Source organism: Tamandua tetradactyla, chromosome 21 (assembly GCF_023851605.1).
Source record: "Tamandua tetradactyla isolate mTamTet1 chromosome 21, mTamTet1.pri, whole genome shotgun sequence".
In the NCBI taxonomy this organism is placed as follows: Eukaryota; Metazoa; Chordata; class Mammalia; order Pilosa; family Myrmecophagidae; genus Tamandua; species Tamandua tetradactyla.
The window spans coordinates 39,854,608-39,870,371 of NC_135347.1; the positions used below are offsets into that span (position 1 = coordinate 39,854,608).

At 35.6% G+C, this 15,764-nt stretch overlaps 1 protein-coding gene across 3 annotated transcripts; it reads left to right on the forward strand.

Moving 5' to 3' along the window:
• The first annotated feature begins 77 nt into the window (after nt 1–77).
• Nucleotides 78–14,217, forward strand: ARRDC3 (arrestin domain containing 3). 3 transcript variants are annotated; one of them, XM_077139158.1, is made up of 8 exons: nt 79–603; nt 4,506–4,587; nt 6,515–6,662; nt 7,664–7,766; nt 8,100–8,356; nt 8,689–8,851; nt 9,104–9,258; nt 11,473–14,217. In XM_077139158.1, the coding sequence occupies exons 1-8, from the start codon at nt 324–326 to the stop codon at nt 11,527–11,529; spliced, it is 1,245 nt and encodes a 414-aa protein (XP_076995273.1). In that variant the 5' UTR covers nt 79–323; the 3' UTR covers nt 11,530–14,217. The 3 variants fall into 3 exon arrangements, with proteins under 3 accessions (XP_076995274.1, XP_076995273.1, XP_076995275.1); XM_077139159.1 differs by lacking the exon at nt 11,473–14,217 and having other exon boundaries at nt 78–603; nt 9,066–9,237; XM_077139160.1 differs by lacking the exon at nt 6,515–6,662 and having other exon boundaries at nt 589–603.
• Nucleotides 14,218–15,764: the final 1,547 nt, after the last annotated feature.

Sequence of the window (15,764 nt, forward strand, 5' to 3'; positions counted from 1 at the left end):
GGAGGGCGGACAGCAGCCGCGGCGTGCGCGTGCGCACTGGGGTTGTTTTTCACAAAGCTGCTCTTAAAGTGAGCTGGCAGCCGCCAGCCGCCCGTCTTTGTACAGAGACCACTGAGAAGAGCAGGAGCGCGGAGGACCAGCCTCTCTGCTGCCCTGACTTTTTAAGAAATCTCAATGAACTATTTGTAAAGAATCGCTGATCCTGCCTGCAAGCTTTTGCACGGCAAAGACATTGATCAGTGTTAAGTAAAGATCTCATTTTATATGCGATCTTGACTTTTTTTTTTGTCTTACATTATATTTTTGTAGATTTTGTTATAAACATGGTGCTGGGAAAGGTTAAGAGTTTGACAATAAGCTTTGACTGTCTTAATGACAGTAATGTCCCTGTGTATTCTAGTGGGGATACAGTCTCAGGAAGGGTGAATTTAGAAGTTACAGGAGAAATCAGAGTAAAATCTCTTAAAATTCATGCAAGAGGGCATGCGAAAGTACGCTGGACTGAATCTAGAAACGCCGGCTCCAATACTGCCTACACACAGAATTACACTGAAGAAGTAGAATATTTCAACCATAAAGACATCTTAATTGGGCACGAAAGAGGTAAGTTTTTGTGTAATTTGAAAGTCATCAACTCCGTTTTCAATGGCAAAGTATTTTTTACGATTTTTCTGTATTAATGTAATTTATTCCTAACATAGAGCAGTTTGATAAAGGTTAGCAAAGTTGGAAGATTTGGATTCTCCTTGACATAGTGTTTTAAGCCGTAATGCATGCAAGCATCTGCAAAGTGACTGCAAACTGCACTTATTCAACTACCCCTAGTATCAGGCTCGGTCTGTGCCATACGTACTTGCAATCCATTTGCACCTTACTTATGATTTTTCCTTAAATCTAATCCAGTAATTTTACTAATATGTTTTCAAATGAATTGCTAAAAGCTGCTTTCCAGTATTAGATTTTTTCCTTTTACTTTGCAGCCTGACCTCTAAAAACTGAGTTTCTGTGGAGAAATGGAATAACATTATTAAGTGGGTAAATAGGTGTATTTCATTTTTAATATGACACGCCAAAGACCTGAAAGGAGTGATCATTGTTATTTGGTAAAGGGTTTCTCGTGGCTATTTGACATATGGTATCAACACCCCACGTGTTTTCCCCTATTCTTTGCAATTCCTTTAGAAAATTACATCAAGCATTTTTTATTTTAAAGGTCAGTATTTAACATTATGGTACAATTCAAGTCAGTTTTAGAAGCCATTTAGGGCCAGTAATTTTCTTTTCTGAACATCATGTCTAACTTTGGAACGTGCATTCAATGAAACCAGTGCCAGTCAAATGGAATTGAAAAGTATTCGGCACACTGGATTTGATTTTTGGTTAGAAAAGACAGCTAAAGGGTTACCAAAGGGAGAAGGGGTCCCGAGATCGCCAATCTATTGTTTAAATGGTTACATTGTGGAAATATAGGAGACTCTAAGCTTGTTTTTCTAAGTTTCCACCCTTTGTTAGAAGCGGTTCAATCCTGTTTCGGACCAGTTCTGGGGGGTGGTGAGGAGGGGCGCTTGTTCTGCTCTCAGCAGATTGGTTACACGCGTCAGGTGGTGGCGATGACTTAATTCCTAGCCCAAGAAGAAATAATGTTAAAACTGGTTATGTAATTTTTGTGCTTCTCTTTTTTAATGCAGTATTTAGTTCAAATACTGACGATTTTTCAGAAAGAATAGAGGCATATTTTAATTCTTTTTTTATATGCATCCCTGGGGAAACTGCTAATTGACCTAAGGCGAGTGTAAAGATGATTTGAGTTGCAGAATGAATGCACTATTTTTGAGAATATTAAGATGCAATCAATTCTTTAATAGGGTTTTTCATAACTATACATAGGTAATTTGTATCTTGAAACAATTTCTCTTTTTTTTTTTTATTTTTGCATTAACACTAGTACAATATGCAAATGCCTAATGACAGTCCTGGCATTTGTTGAAAAGCAGACACATGAGTTTGTGTAAGTATGAGTGAACCTTTCTGGAGATTGCAGCCTTTTTTAAAAATGGATGAGAAGAAACAAAGGTTTTCCTTTAAGGAGTTGGGACTTATGGTGGAGGAAAAGGAGCAAATATGAGCTGTGGGGACAAATACAATTTCATTACTTGCTCCAAAATTTTATGGTAAAAAGACTATTTACCCCGCGACCCTCGAGACCCCAAACCCGTGCAAAGCATGGACGAGCTCTTATGCTGGAATAGTTTCAATGACTTAAAACTGGGACCTCTCAAACTAGCCTGGTAGCTAAAGCCCCGCCTCGGGCGGCCCGCGATAGGCGGAGCCGGGTTTGTTAGCCTGTTGCTAAGGCGATGCCAGGCGCTGATTGGATTGGGCGCGGGCGGATGGGGAGAGAAGGTTAGTGCCGGCAGGGGCGAGGCTTGGAACCGGCGTGCGCCGGTAAAGGTGCCTCTACTGCGGTCGCCTCCGCCCTTATTTGCGCCCCTCCCGGGGCTTCTGGAGACGCCCGCGGCCCATGTCACGTCTCTTTCTGTCGCCCCTCACCCCGCCCTACTTGTGTCCACAGAAAAAAAATGAATTCAGGCTTCACCGAAAGGAGGTTGTGTTGGCCTTACAGGTCCCTGATGGCTCTGGACACAACTTTAGCTGAAAATCCTATTCGTAGGGAAACTTGCGGGAGACTAGCAGGGCCCTGCTTGCTGGGTAGAAGGTGTTTTGCTCAGCCAGTCACCAGACCGGGTACCTTGATTTGACCTGAGAGCGATAACCAAGACTGGCCAGTAGAAGTAAAAGTGATTCTGATATCGAAATCTGGGTGAAGGTTTCGGCAAGAATATTCCCTGCCCACCCCCACTGCCCCTTCCCTATTGTTTCCCGGTGCTCCCGCCCCAGTTTCCCCCGCCGCTGACTGTAAAGGTGTCAGGGTGGCCCGAGCCAGATCGAACCGGTCGCCGGCTGGGGCGTGTAAAGCGGAAGCGCTGCGGCGCCCTCGCCCCGCCCCCTCATCTAGCAGGGTAGGCTGCGCGGGCGCGAGCGCCGCGCAACGTATGCCGTATGTATAGCGCGGCGCGCGGACGGCGGCGGCGCGCAGGCGGGCCGGCTGGGATCTGCTCGCGCCGGTTTAGGCCGGTCCTCTCCTGCTCGGGTCTAGTTCTTGATTGACAGCCCGGCACTTGTTTACCACGGTGCCGCCGCCGCCGCCGCCGCTCGCCTCAATGAGACTGCTGAGCTGGCACAAAAAGGGAGCGAGAAGGGAAGAAAGGGAGAGGAAGGCAAACTTTGGGCGGCTTCGAGGGGAGATCGTTTAAATGGTCCACAACTCACCAGCCAGTTTTCGGGGCTGAAATCCTTTCAGATTTCACAGGGACTGGGAAAATAGTACTTAGATATAAGCGAATCATCATGTTTTTTTTTTTCTTAAATAAAAGTGCCGACTTGTAGGTGTTTTTTTTTCCTTTATCGTTTGCTGTGAGGGAAGCATGTTTTTATGTATATTCAATACTTAGGTGAGGAAAAGGTAAATGATAGTACCAGGCTCTTGTGGCTAATGATAGAGGTTTCTAAACCTAAATGAGACATTTATACGATTACATTTTCTAGCACAGAACGCTGAAAGAAACATTTTTTAAGATCTCGAACCCCCTTCCACGTTTAAGATATCTTTTCGTGCTACTTAAAAAATAGTACATTTGACCAAAAGAAATTGGTGTTAGAGTAAAGATTCTCTCTTTTTCCTAGCGATTGGCACAGCCTTATTTATTAGACTTGATTTTCACGGGTGTGGGACGATGCTTCCCAGAAGCAAACACCCTTTGAATCCTATCGTTTATAATTAGTAAGGTATATTTTGTATATATGCAAATTTTGGCTCTTGCTATAGGAAATAGGGGAAAACTGAGTGTTGTCATCATTTTAAGTTCGATAGGGAATTTTTATTTTTAGCTATGAAACATTAAAATCATATTCCTTCTCTCTCTCTTTTTTTTAATTTCCATGTCTATTTGACAGAAAGTTTTCTAATGGTGTTAGAATTGTAACATGTATGTTTTAGTCACATCTTTGGTGTCACTGCATCTCCCTCCCTTCTTCCACCCTTCCACCCCCATGTATTTTTAAGTATTTACCTGAGCTGTTTTAGTTATGTGCCTTATAGCCTTAATATGAAAAACAGTTGAAGACAAAAATTAGATTATCTTGATATGATTTGAGACCCTGAAACTTTTACGAATATTAGACTCAGATACTTTACAGTTCGGGTCATTTTACATTAAAAAAATATATATCTATGGGGTGTAAGTAGTAATTATCCCATTTTACAGATGAGGCCACTGGATTTCTAATTTTTGTCTTCCCCAAAGTAATATAGATGGGATTAAAATCGAGATCTACAAACCTTGTGGCCTTAATCATTATTGAACATGTTTAAAGTTAAGCTACCGGGAGGAATGTGTCACGGATTAATAACAAGTTTTTTGCTTTTTTTTTTCTGTTTCTTTTAGATGATGATAATTCTGAAGAAGGTTTCAACACTATTCATTCAGGAAGGCATGAATATGCATTCAGCTTCGAGCTTCCACAGACGTAAGTATTATGAGTAATAGGCTGTTTCATAAATACCCGTGGTCAAAAGCACTCTTTTAAAATTAAATATTCTAAATTTAAGTATTTTTTAGTAAAGAAAAAAACCCTTTTCCTAGCTGGAACTTGCTAGAGGAAAACAATATATTAAACGTAAGAGGCTATTTTTTTGTCTAGTGTGGCAAAATTACAGAAAGTAAAGCTCAGTTCTTAATACTCTGCCCCAAGATTAGGTAGTTTTTAAAGCATGGATAGTATTAATGTAACAAGTGAATCGGAGTGTGCTGGTCAAGTAGTCAGCACTTCATAAATATTTAGTTTATTATCAGTTAGCATTAGCAGAAAAATTCTCATTCCGTTTCTACAAATTTAGAGGTGATATTCTTCTGATACAAATTCAGTAGCTTCTGTGTAAAGAACTACTGGGAAGATTACACTAGAGATATTATGAACTAGACCTAAAAAGAGACACACCCATTAGAGGTACCAAGATAGAAGACCAAATAAGTGCACAGGTGGTTCAGTGGTAGAATGCTCACCTTCCATGCAAGATACCTAGGTGCAGTTCTCCAACTATGTACCCCCCCCCCCAAAAAAAGAGATATAAGACCAAAATTTAGTATGATAGGAAAAAGGAAAATGGCACATTCTTAATACAACAACAGATTGATGGGAGAGATTGTGCAAACTTTGTCTAATGATGCCTTTTAACAGATACTAAAAGCCTGAAAAGTAGCACTTGTACTGATTGTTCTGGAGGATAAACTTAGATTATGTAAGAGTTTATCAAGTGCCAAATAGGCATCATTCTATATTTGTTTTATTAATTCTAGTATTTTATTTGTTATGTGTGCATAGAGTTCATAAATGGTATTTTTCAGAATATTATATTTACCCTATTACTTGAACCTCTTTGGATATAATGCGCACTTTAAGTCTGTGGTTAGAATAAGGCTAATGTTAGATAGAGGTAATTTAACTTAAAAGGAAAAAGTATCTGTAAACTAAACTTGTTTAAAATAAACTCTGGAAATCTAGCATAAAACTCAAGGTTTAAAAGTACTACATTTTATGTCTCTGCTATACAAGTTAATTTGGAAGTCTACAATGCAAAAATTATTTGTAAAAGACCCACTATAATATCTCTCATACAATTTTAAACTAGCACTCTCTTGTAAATAACTGAATACAGGGAATTCTTCTAATCAAATTATGGAAAGGACAATAAATCCACTAAAACAGGATCCTCCACAAGTAATAAATCTGGGAAAGTTTAAAAGAGTTCTGATTCTTTTGATGAACATTGGTAGAAGTGGTTCTTTTTCTTTAAGAGTATAGTAAGAAAATATAGCAAAAAATAATTATTAGAACATGAGTAAACTGGGAAATGTAAAGGCAATTTTTAAGAGTTGCAGAGTTATGAAACATGAAATTTTTGAAACTATAACGACTATTCTAGGCCCTTTCTAGACCTTAATTAGTTGCTATTAAAAGATATAATAATTCTTAGCTAATAAAAAGTGGAACACTTTAGGGAATTTAATCTGAAATTTTAACCAGTGTCAAGAATTTTTCATTAGAAATAATTGAGCCATTGCTAACTGTATTTTTAAATTAATTCTTAGCCTTTTTAAGATTGTTCCTTTCTAAACTTTCATAATTTTACCACTAGCATTGAAGGTAGCCTCTTCTTAGTTTAAAGGGATTGTATTCTTCTGGCTTTTTTAAGCAAAATTTCTATAATTAATTTTGTATTGTTATTTGGAAACAAGTCCCCCCAATGACTTATCCCTTTGGAAATTTAAAAAACTATATGTTTGATACCCCAGTACATAAACAGTACAACATATTGACACTTCTACGCTGACCTTTTGTTTAATTATTAAAAAGAGGTATAAAAGTAACACATTGACCTTTATATTCTACACAGACCACTTGCTACCTCATTTGAAGGCCGACACGGCAGTGTGCGTTATTGGGTGAAAGCCGAATTGCACAGGCCTTGGCTTCTACCAGTAAAATTAAAGAAGGAATTTACAGTCTTTGAGCATATAGATATCAACACTCCTTCATTACTGGTAAGAATTCACTGAGTTCTTCATTCTTTTTGGCATATAAAAATTAAAGAAAAATCATTTAATAGTATGCAAGTCTTTATAATTTTAAAATACAAGTTTTATTTTTAAATTCCACCAATATTAATTTTTGGAAAGTGCAGTCAAGTGTGCATTTTAATGAAGAATATGCTCATATTTTCTGATGTTGTCATAAGTTTAAATGAGCTTTTATGAAATGCCTCTTATTCAGAAGATAATAGCAATAACAAAAAAATAGATCTGTTCCCTGGTTAATTTTAATGAAAGAGGAACGGTAGTATAATTTATTGTCAGACATTATCACTTAACTTGAAAATATCAAATTTAAATACTGTACTGCATTGAATTATTCCAATATAGGGATAGTTATCAAATGATGGGAAGATTTTTTCCTGAAAAAAACTTAATTCCTTTTTAAAAAAAATGTTTGCATTTTTTCATGAAATTTAAATTTGATTTAATTTTTAAAAACTTTATTTGGTTTAAACAAATAACGTCTTTAAAGCAAGTAAGAATTAATTTTATTTAAGGATAAGTAGTTTTCCTTTTTTGCATATTGATTTTTACATTCTCAAAGAAAGATGGTTAACATTTGCGATTCTAGCCATGTTGCTTTCTACACTGCCTTTTTAAAGGCAGTTTAAATGAAATGTGGAAAGGGGTTTTTTTGTTTGTTTGTTTGTGCTGTTCTTTAATTGCTGTATATATAGATACCATGGGCTAAAACCATGTTTGTAGGATATGGTGGTAAGCCATGTTGCTTTTTTCCATAATTAAATGATAATTTTTATATAAAAACACAAGTAATGGTTTAAATTCAGAAGCATTTGGTTAATAAAGAAAGTATATTTAGTTACAGGGGAAGAAATAACAATGCTGTTTTAATTTTAAATTCTCCAAGAATTTAGGATTATGTTTTAAAATATTCTGGTTTTGTTTCAGTTCGTACATTGATCTTTTTCTCTAAATTTATTTTTTTGCAGTCACCCCAAGCAGGCACGAAAGAAAAGACTCTCTGTTGCTGGTTCTGTACCTCAGGCCCAATATCCTTAAGTGCCAAAATTGAAAGGAAGGGCTATACCCCCGGTAAGTATGAAGTAGGTCCCCATAAAAAACAATCTTTTTTCATATACCTTTTGTGTATACATTTATAATATTGCTACCAAATGAAAATAATACAGTATTCATTGGTAAAATAATGTAAATTGTGTTTATCCGGTTTCCTTTCATAAATTAGAATATATAAAGTCTCTTTATTCAAATAGCTGCTGTAAATGAATAGTTCATTTTTATAGCTCTAGTTTCCTCCTGCTTTAGGACAGCTTTTCATCCGTATAATCTGCTGACCTTTCTAACTTTAGCTTAAGTATTTACAGTTGTGTTTTTTTTTTTAACAGTAGATATTTTTTCCCTTTTTAGGTGAATCAATTCAGATATTTGCTGAGATTGAGAACTGCTCTTCCCGAATGGTGGTGCCAAAGGCAGCCATTTACCAAACACAGGCCTTCTATGCCAAAGGGAAAATGAAGGAAGTAAAACAGCTTGTGGCTAACTTGCGTGGAGAGTCTTTATCATCTGGAAAGACAGAGACCTGGAATGGCAAGTTGCTGAAAATCCCACCAGTTTCTCCCTCTATCCTTGACTGTAGTATAATCCGCGTGGAGTATTCACTAATGGTATGTATAGATTTAAGGGATTTTTTTAAGTCTTAAAGTTATGAAGATATCATTTTCTTTTAAATCCAGCATGTGATTTTTGTATTCCCTAATTAGAGATACACAAAATATGTATGTATAAATATAAATTTCTATATGGTTTGGATTATGCTTACTAGTTTACCTTATATGTATAGTATGTTACATAACGGAAACGCTTTACTTGTACTTCATCTGTACGTAAGTGAAAAATGAAGTACATGATGGGCTCAGATAACATTCACATTGTATTATTAGTTTTAAAGGAAATAGTACTTGGCATTCTAAACTTATCATGTCCTTTCACTTTTTAGGTATATGTGGATATTCCTGGAGCTATGGATTTATTTCTTAATTTACCACTTGTCATTGGTACCATTCCTCTACATCCATTTGGTAGCAGAACCTCAAGTGTAAGCAGTCAGTGTAGCATGAATATGAACTGGCTTGGTTTATCCCTCCCAGAAAGACCTGAAGGTAATATTCATATCTAAGCTCAATTCTTTATAATTCTAATGAAGAATATGATTATGCTTCTGATATTTTGTGACCCCCATATAAACGTAAATGTGCCCCTAATGTTAAATATAAAAATATATGTCTCCCTAATTTTGATCACCAAATATTTGTTATTTTATCTTGACATTCCTTTTTTAATACCTATTATTCTGTGTATTTTGACATGCATAAGAACATGGTGTTCGAATTGCGTGTATCTTTTTCCTTCAGCACCACCCAGCTATGCAGAAGTGGTAACAGAGGAACAGAGGCGGAACAATCTCGCACCAGTGAGTGCTTGTGATGATTTTGAGCGAGCACTTCAAGGACCACTATTTGCATATATCCAGGAGTTTCGATTTTTGCCTCCACCTCTATACTCAGAGGTAAGTACCAAGCTCTCAAGTAAGAAATGGGGTGGTTTGCTTGGGAAATAGCTTTGTAGAAAAATATACTTAGGGTCTTAAGTATCATGATAATAATAGAAGAACAAGTAATTTACAACAAATAAAAATAACTTTAAAAAAGATTAGGGTTGTCAGTTTTTTCTAGGTTTGACACAGAAGTAGGTCTGTTCTGTATGGTCTCTGATGTTATTGGGAAACAAGGATAATCTAACCCTCAGTGAATTATTTACAGTTTTTGAAGCAATAATACATCTTCATCAAGAGAAATCAAAATATCAATAGAAAGAAGCAAGTGACATTTTGTAAACACTCAATTTATCTTATTCATAGACCCTTTTCTGTTTAATTCTTGCATGTTTTAAGTCATAGGATAAAAAAACACATTTGCAATAGCATCTTTAAAGATTTTCCCACACTGTTATAATATTTTCTTTCATTTCATATTATGGCAACTAAGTACTAATGTAAATAAAATGTGGCCCTTGCTTAGGAGAAGCTCATATTCTAGTGATTAAAACAAATTGAGAAGCAGATTATCATCTAACAATGTCATAGCTACATACTTCATTTGAAGAGTAGTTTCCTGCACCTTCAGAATTAGGAGGGGCTTCTCTGTGAGAGGTGACTTGTAAAGCTGAATCTTGAAGAATGAGTAGTCCTCAAAGGGTGGGGTAGTCCAGGCAGGAATAGCATGTATAAAATTGGAGGGTTGGGGGAAGTGAGGTAAAGAGGGACCCCAGCAAAAATTTCAGAAAGACTGAAGCCCATAGTATATTTAAGTTTAGTATATGTTCTGGGGGGCTTTGGATGGCCTTGATACCAAACTAATTCTGTAAATCACTGGTCTGCTTTTTCTTTTGGTTACTACGGTTGAGATAATTATTCTAGAATGAAACACTGTTCCCTAATTAGACATAAAGAAGATTATTTTCATGGTGTTATTTTTCTGTAATTGCAAACACCATGCCTGAAGAGTCAATTTTCCTTTGGATGTGATTAATACGTGATCCACTTAATTCACTGATTCTGGAATATTCAGAATCTACTCTTTGAAATTCTTGATTAGACATTTTCCTAGCCCAATTACTCCAATTTATAAATTTTCCATTACATGCTAAAAAATATTCTGTCACCTGTTAAAGATTTTATTGCAACATTTTTGTTCTGAAATTTCTTTCTTACTGGTTAAATGTTGCTTTGAGGCTCCTGGTTATCCAAAGGGTGTTTTAAAACAATAGCAATCTAAATATTCATTTTCAAATCCTCATGAAAATTCCACCTTTTTCTATTAAAATAAACTAAAGATAATTAAGAGGATTAAAACTTTCAACACCCTAAAATAGGCTCAGTTATGATACAGTTTATTACCATGGAGCCACATAAGGTGGGAGGGGAATTCTAGATTATATTTAAACCATTTTGAAAATGTTCATGCTTTTCTCTTTAAAAATCACTAAGAATAAAAAGAAAGGTTTTCTAGCTGTTTTTCTTCAAAATTTTATTTTACCTAAAGCTTCTGAAGGACTTTGGTATGTCCCACATTTAAATGTGGGTAGATCCAAAAGATCCTTCAATTAAAAAAATGTGTTAAACCCAACAATTTGCCTGTCTGCCCATTCTCTTTCATGAGTGCATGTGCATATCATAGTCACTCCAGAGATGAAGGTGGGAAATATGCTGAGTGTTTTGAGGTCAGCATTGCTGATTCCTGAGGTATACAGTATTCTTAGGCAGGGGATTTTACTCCATGAGTTATTACGTCACATAAACACTAAGGCCACTCTCTATACAACTTCTTTCTTCCCAAAGCCTAAAGAAGAGAAAAGTTGTACAGGGATGAAAGGGATACTCTACAAAAGGGGAGAGCATTGCTGTGAAGATGTTCTCCATTGTGTATTTGAGTCTTAAGTACTTAGAAAAAATCTCCACTCTCTGATCAAACTTTAATACTATAACTTTGTGCAGTAGAAGACTATTCAGACATATCTTTATAAATCTTATTGTTAATCTACTAATTGAATATCAGGCACTTAATGCCAGATATGAAAAGGAAACAATTGGTATAATTTGCTACCAAGCTTTTTGTGCTTTTTCTGATTACGTGTTTCAAGTACTCAAAATCATGGTCATTTGCTGCATTCTTACTTAACCTTATCAGATAATTAAAAATTTTTTTTTCCCTTTTCTCTGTAGGTTGACCCAAATCCTGATCAGTCAGCAGAAGACAGACCATCCTGCCCCTCTCGTTGAAAGAACTCTTGGTTAAATCAAGTTGTCGTGAGTTCTGAACTGTATCTCTTCCTGGCTGCGGACAGAGGAGGTATCTTGGAGACACGTTTTCAGAGGAAGTGGAATTGTTTTGTCCAGAAAAATGGCGAATACATGAAACAACCAGTGATCATGCTTTAGAAGCCTATAGCAACATTCTGGGACTGCTCCAACATGCTTGAAGATCTAAGCTTTTCTCCTTTAAAACTGGCACATACTAAGAGCAGTCTTCTTAGCCTATGGTCATACGTGTCAAGACACCACGTTGTAAAAAAGAGGGATGATTTCCTTCTTTTGATTTGAAAATTTGCACATGCTCAATGCTTACATTGTGCAGTTTGATGTCACTACAGCTTTTTTTTTTCATTTATGCCAGACTCTTGATACTCTTTTAAAACTTGTTTGTGTCAGCACAACAAGAAACAAAAGAAAGCTTTGAAAAAACTTTAACATGAAAAAACGCACTGACTTTTTTTTTTTTTTAATTTAATGTAGCCTGGACTTTACCTGCGTATGCACATGCTCAGAATTGTCCTACTAGGCTGACCATGTATCACCTCTTCAGCTTGGATCCTATTGTGGATTTATTTACAAACATCAAATGCCTTCAAGCCAATCCTTCTTGCTGTATGTTTTGCAGCCTACTGTAGTAGATAATGCAACAGTTTTGTGGGAAAAAAAGATAAGAGGAGGAAGCTAATAAGAGAGACTCTGTCAAGATTTTATACTTTCTTGGTTTCTTTTAAGAATTTGTTGCCTTTCTACTATTACAGCAAAGCAGCATTTTGTTACTGACTGCCTAAAATCACTTAATCTCAGGTGAACGCATCACTTGCCAAACTGTTGGAATGCTATTTGTGTTTTGTTGCACTGTTGAGTTATTTTTTGTTAGGTTGGTTGGTTGGCTTTTTGGAGAGGGAAATTTGGAAAAGGGACATACACAAAAGTGATAACGCACCCACATTCCCTTTTTATCATTGTACACATAAGAAGAAACTAGCAGAACTAAGATTGGAGTGAAAGAAAGGCAGTATGGCAGGCACCAATAAGGAGTTAAGGCTGTTGCGCTTAAAAATTACTGTCATTTTTATTATTTTAAGTATGGAAATTTTCCAGTCACTGGGGGAAGGAGGGGAAAGTGCATTTATTTTTATACAGAGTTACTTAATTACCTCCAAAACACATATGTTGGAAATCATTTTTGCTGTGGAAAGTATTTTAATGAGCAGAAATATGTTAAGTTTATAGTTGGAGAGCCCAGTTTATACATTTGCTCTCAAGTCTGAAAGAGCATGAAAACCCAAATTTATTCTATAAATGTATAACTTTGAGATTACAGCTACTAGAATGTTTGCTGGGACGATAATTTTTATATTTTTTGTGTTTTTTTTTTAATGCAGATATTTTTTCCCATTACTTAAAGGACATTTTACTAAACATAAGAAGCCACTCACTTTGGGTATATATAGAAAATAGGAAGAGTAAGCACATCAGTAAATTATAGTTTATATTAAGAATAACTTATAGTTGACTCATAAACAGATATACCAGCATTCATAATGACATTTAAAACTAATTTTCCAAGGTACCATGTGTACAGATTTTTTCATCTTAGAAGGAATTCTGCTCTGATGTTTTTAATAAAAATCAGCATCTCTGATGTTGCAGCATACGTGTAAAATGTAAAATGGGTATTACATCGATCATGCCATTTAACCCCAGTTAATAAAGTGGCTAAAAGTAATCAGTAACTCTGGCTTGGTGCTTGACCTGGTAAATACTGTCTTAAAGCTTCATACAAAACATATAGGCTTTTCCATAAGTGGCCTTTAAGAAAACATGGAAGACAATTCATGTTTGAAAAATGCTAACAGGGTGAAGAGAGCCCATGTAAAAATGAATCGCGTTTTAAGTGATTCAGTTAAAGGGTTTGGGCTCAAGCATAAGCAAACTAATACTCGATAATAAGGAAGTGGGGGTGAAATATTTTTTTATTATTGTTAAATCATTTTGTGAATGTCCCCCTCAAAAGAAGCTAATGGAATATTTGGCATAAAGGGCATTTGGTGGTTTTATTTTTGTTGGGGGAGGGGGGATTGTCAGAAAATCCCTTTTCTCTCTTATGTTTAACTGACTAGGGAACAATTGTTGATATGCATAGCATTGGAATACTTATTACCATATACTCTTATAAGTAACTCATGAAGCAAGAATGACCAATATTCTGATAATTGGCTCTGGGTCACAAAATGGGATAAAATCTTAAATTTATCAAACTTTATCAAATAAAGTTTTATTCTCCCCATTAAAGTATTTCTTTACTCTCTTATTTAGAGGCATTACTTTACTTTACTCTTTCGTAAATATTGGTCAATTCCTGACATAAGATGTGAGGTTCACAGTTGTATTCCAGTATTCAAGATAGATTCCTGATTCTTCAATTAGGAAAAGTAAAATCCAAAATGTTAGCGAAACAAAGTGCAATATTAAATGTTTGCTTTATAGATTATATTCTATGGCTGTTTGTAATTTTTTTTCCTCTTTTATTTGGTGCTGAATATGTCCTTGTAGGCTCTGTTTTAAGAAAACAATATGTGGGAAATGATTTAATTTTTCCTATTGCTCTTCCTTGTGGAAAATAAAGTGTTTTCTTTTTTCTTTTTTGTAAAATTGTTTGGAGGTTTATTGGAATCTTGATCGTGTAGATCACCATACTGGCAAACATTAACACTACAATTAAACTATTTTAGGCCAGTCCTGAATAAGAATTGGTTCTCGATCTCTGCTAAAGAAAATTACTGAAGGCTTAAAAGAATTTTTGTAATTTTTAAAAATAGTGGTGGGAATTCTCTAAATTTTATGATTGGTAAAGTTAGAAGCAATATTAGAATCAATTTATCTTCTTTCAGTACTTAATACATTCATGCATGAGAAGTATAATTTCTCAAACTTCTCCCCAAATAATTGTGCACATATTTTAAAAATATGTTACAAAGAGACATTTAAGCAAATATATTTTGTACACATTTTTAATCACCTAATTTTACTGAGGTACACTATGTTAATGCAAATAAGGTACACTGTCGTAATACAGTAAGGAATAAAAGTCATTGTAGAGGAAATGGAATTAAAGGACTAGAAGAGATTACAGAGATATCTAGGTTTTGGGTTCTGCAACTTTAAATGTAGTCTAGAACAAGTTGCATGAGTTTTGGTTTCCTCATCTATGAAGCGGAGAAACATCTAGCTATTCAAAGTCATTTTCTCCACTGAAGGTGTGGTTATAATGCAACTTTTATGTAAAGAAATTATAATTGTAAATTCTCCACTTCTAAGTTTGCATTAATATAATTTTTGACCTTGAGTCCAGTACACATCTCTACATAAAGGCTACAGCAAGTTGCCTTGTTCTGCTTTTCCATCAATTTAGCTATGTCAATAAATTATAATTTACTGAATTGCGGTGCTTGATGTATTTATCATGACTTTACACTGTAAGAGGGAAAAAGTCCATCTAGCTTAAGTTAAAAAAAAAAAAAATGAATTACTGAATAATTCCAGGGATGAGCTATGGTTTAAGCACATCTGGATCCAGGAATCCAAGTAATGCCTTGGGGACACGCTTTTGTCTCTCATCTGTTCCCTTAACCCTGTTTCATATTGGCCTCACTCTCTTCCATATCAGCCTTATTCTTTCCTGTTAGGTAGGCCAAAATGTAATTCCAGCTTTTATAGTTCACAGAAGAAATATTGTCTGGATTCCCCAAATCATTTTGCAGGAGAGATTCTGATTCGTCAATATCTGGGACATCTTTCATACCACATGGAATGTGTTTCCCAATAGAGAGAGAAACGAGAGAAAGGTCACTGCATTTTGCTATTAGAAATGTCCAAATCAGCAGCAAGGGCATTACCTGGGAACTCATTAGAAAGGCAAATATCAGGATCTATCCCATAATATTAACCCAGAATCTGCCTGCTACATGATCCCAGGTGATTTGCATATGCATTAAAGTTTGAGAAGCTCTTCAGTGCACCATGGGAAAAACAGATGAAAACACTGAATAGGCAACTTTACTTTTTATAATTCCAAACTGTAACTAACTCAGCTGAGGATTTGGGACATTTAATAAGTGAAATTAATAATGCCATTTTTAATCCCAAAATATATTTATGGCTTGATATTTTTAAATAAAACATATAACTACTGAGAAAGT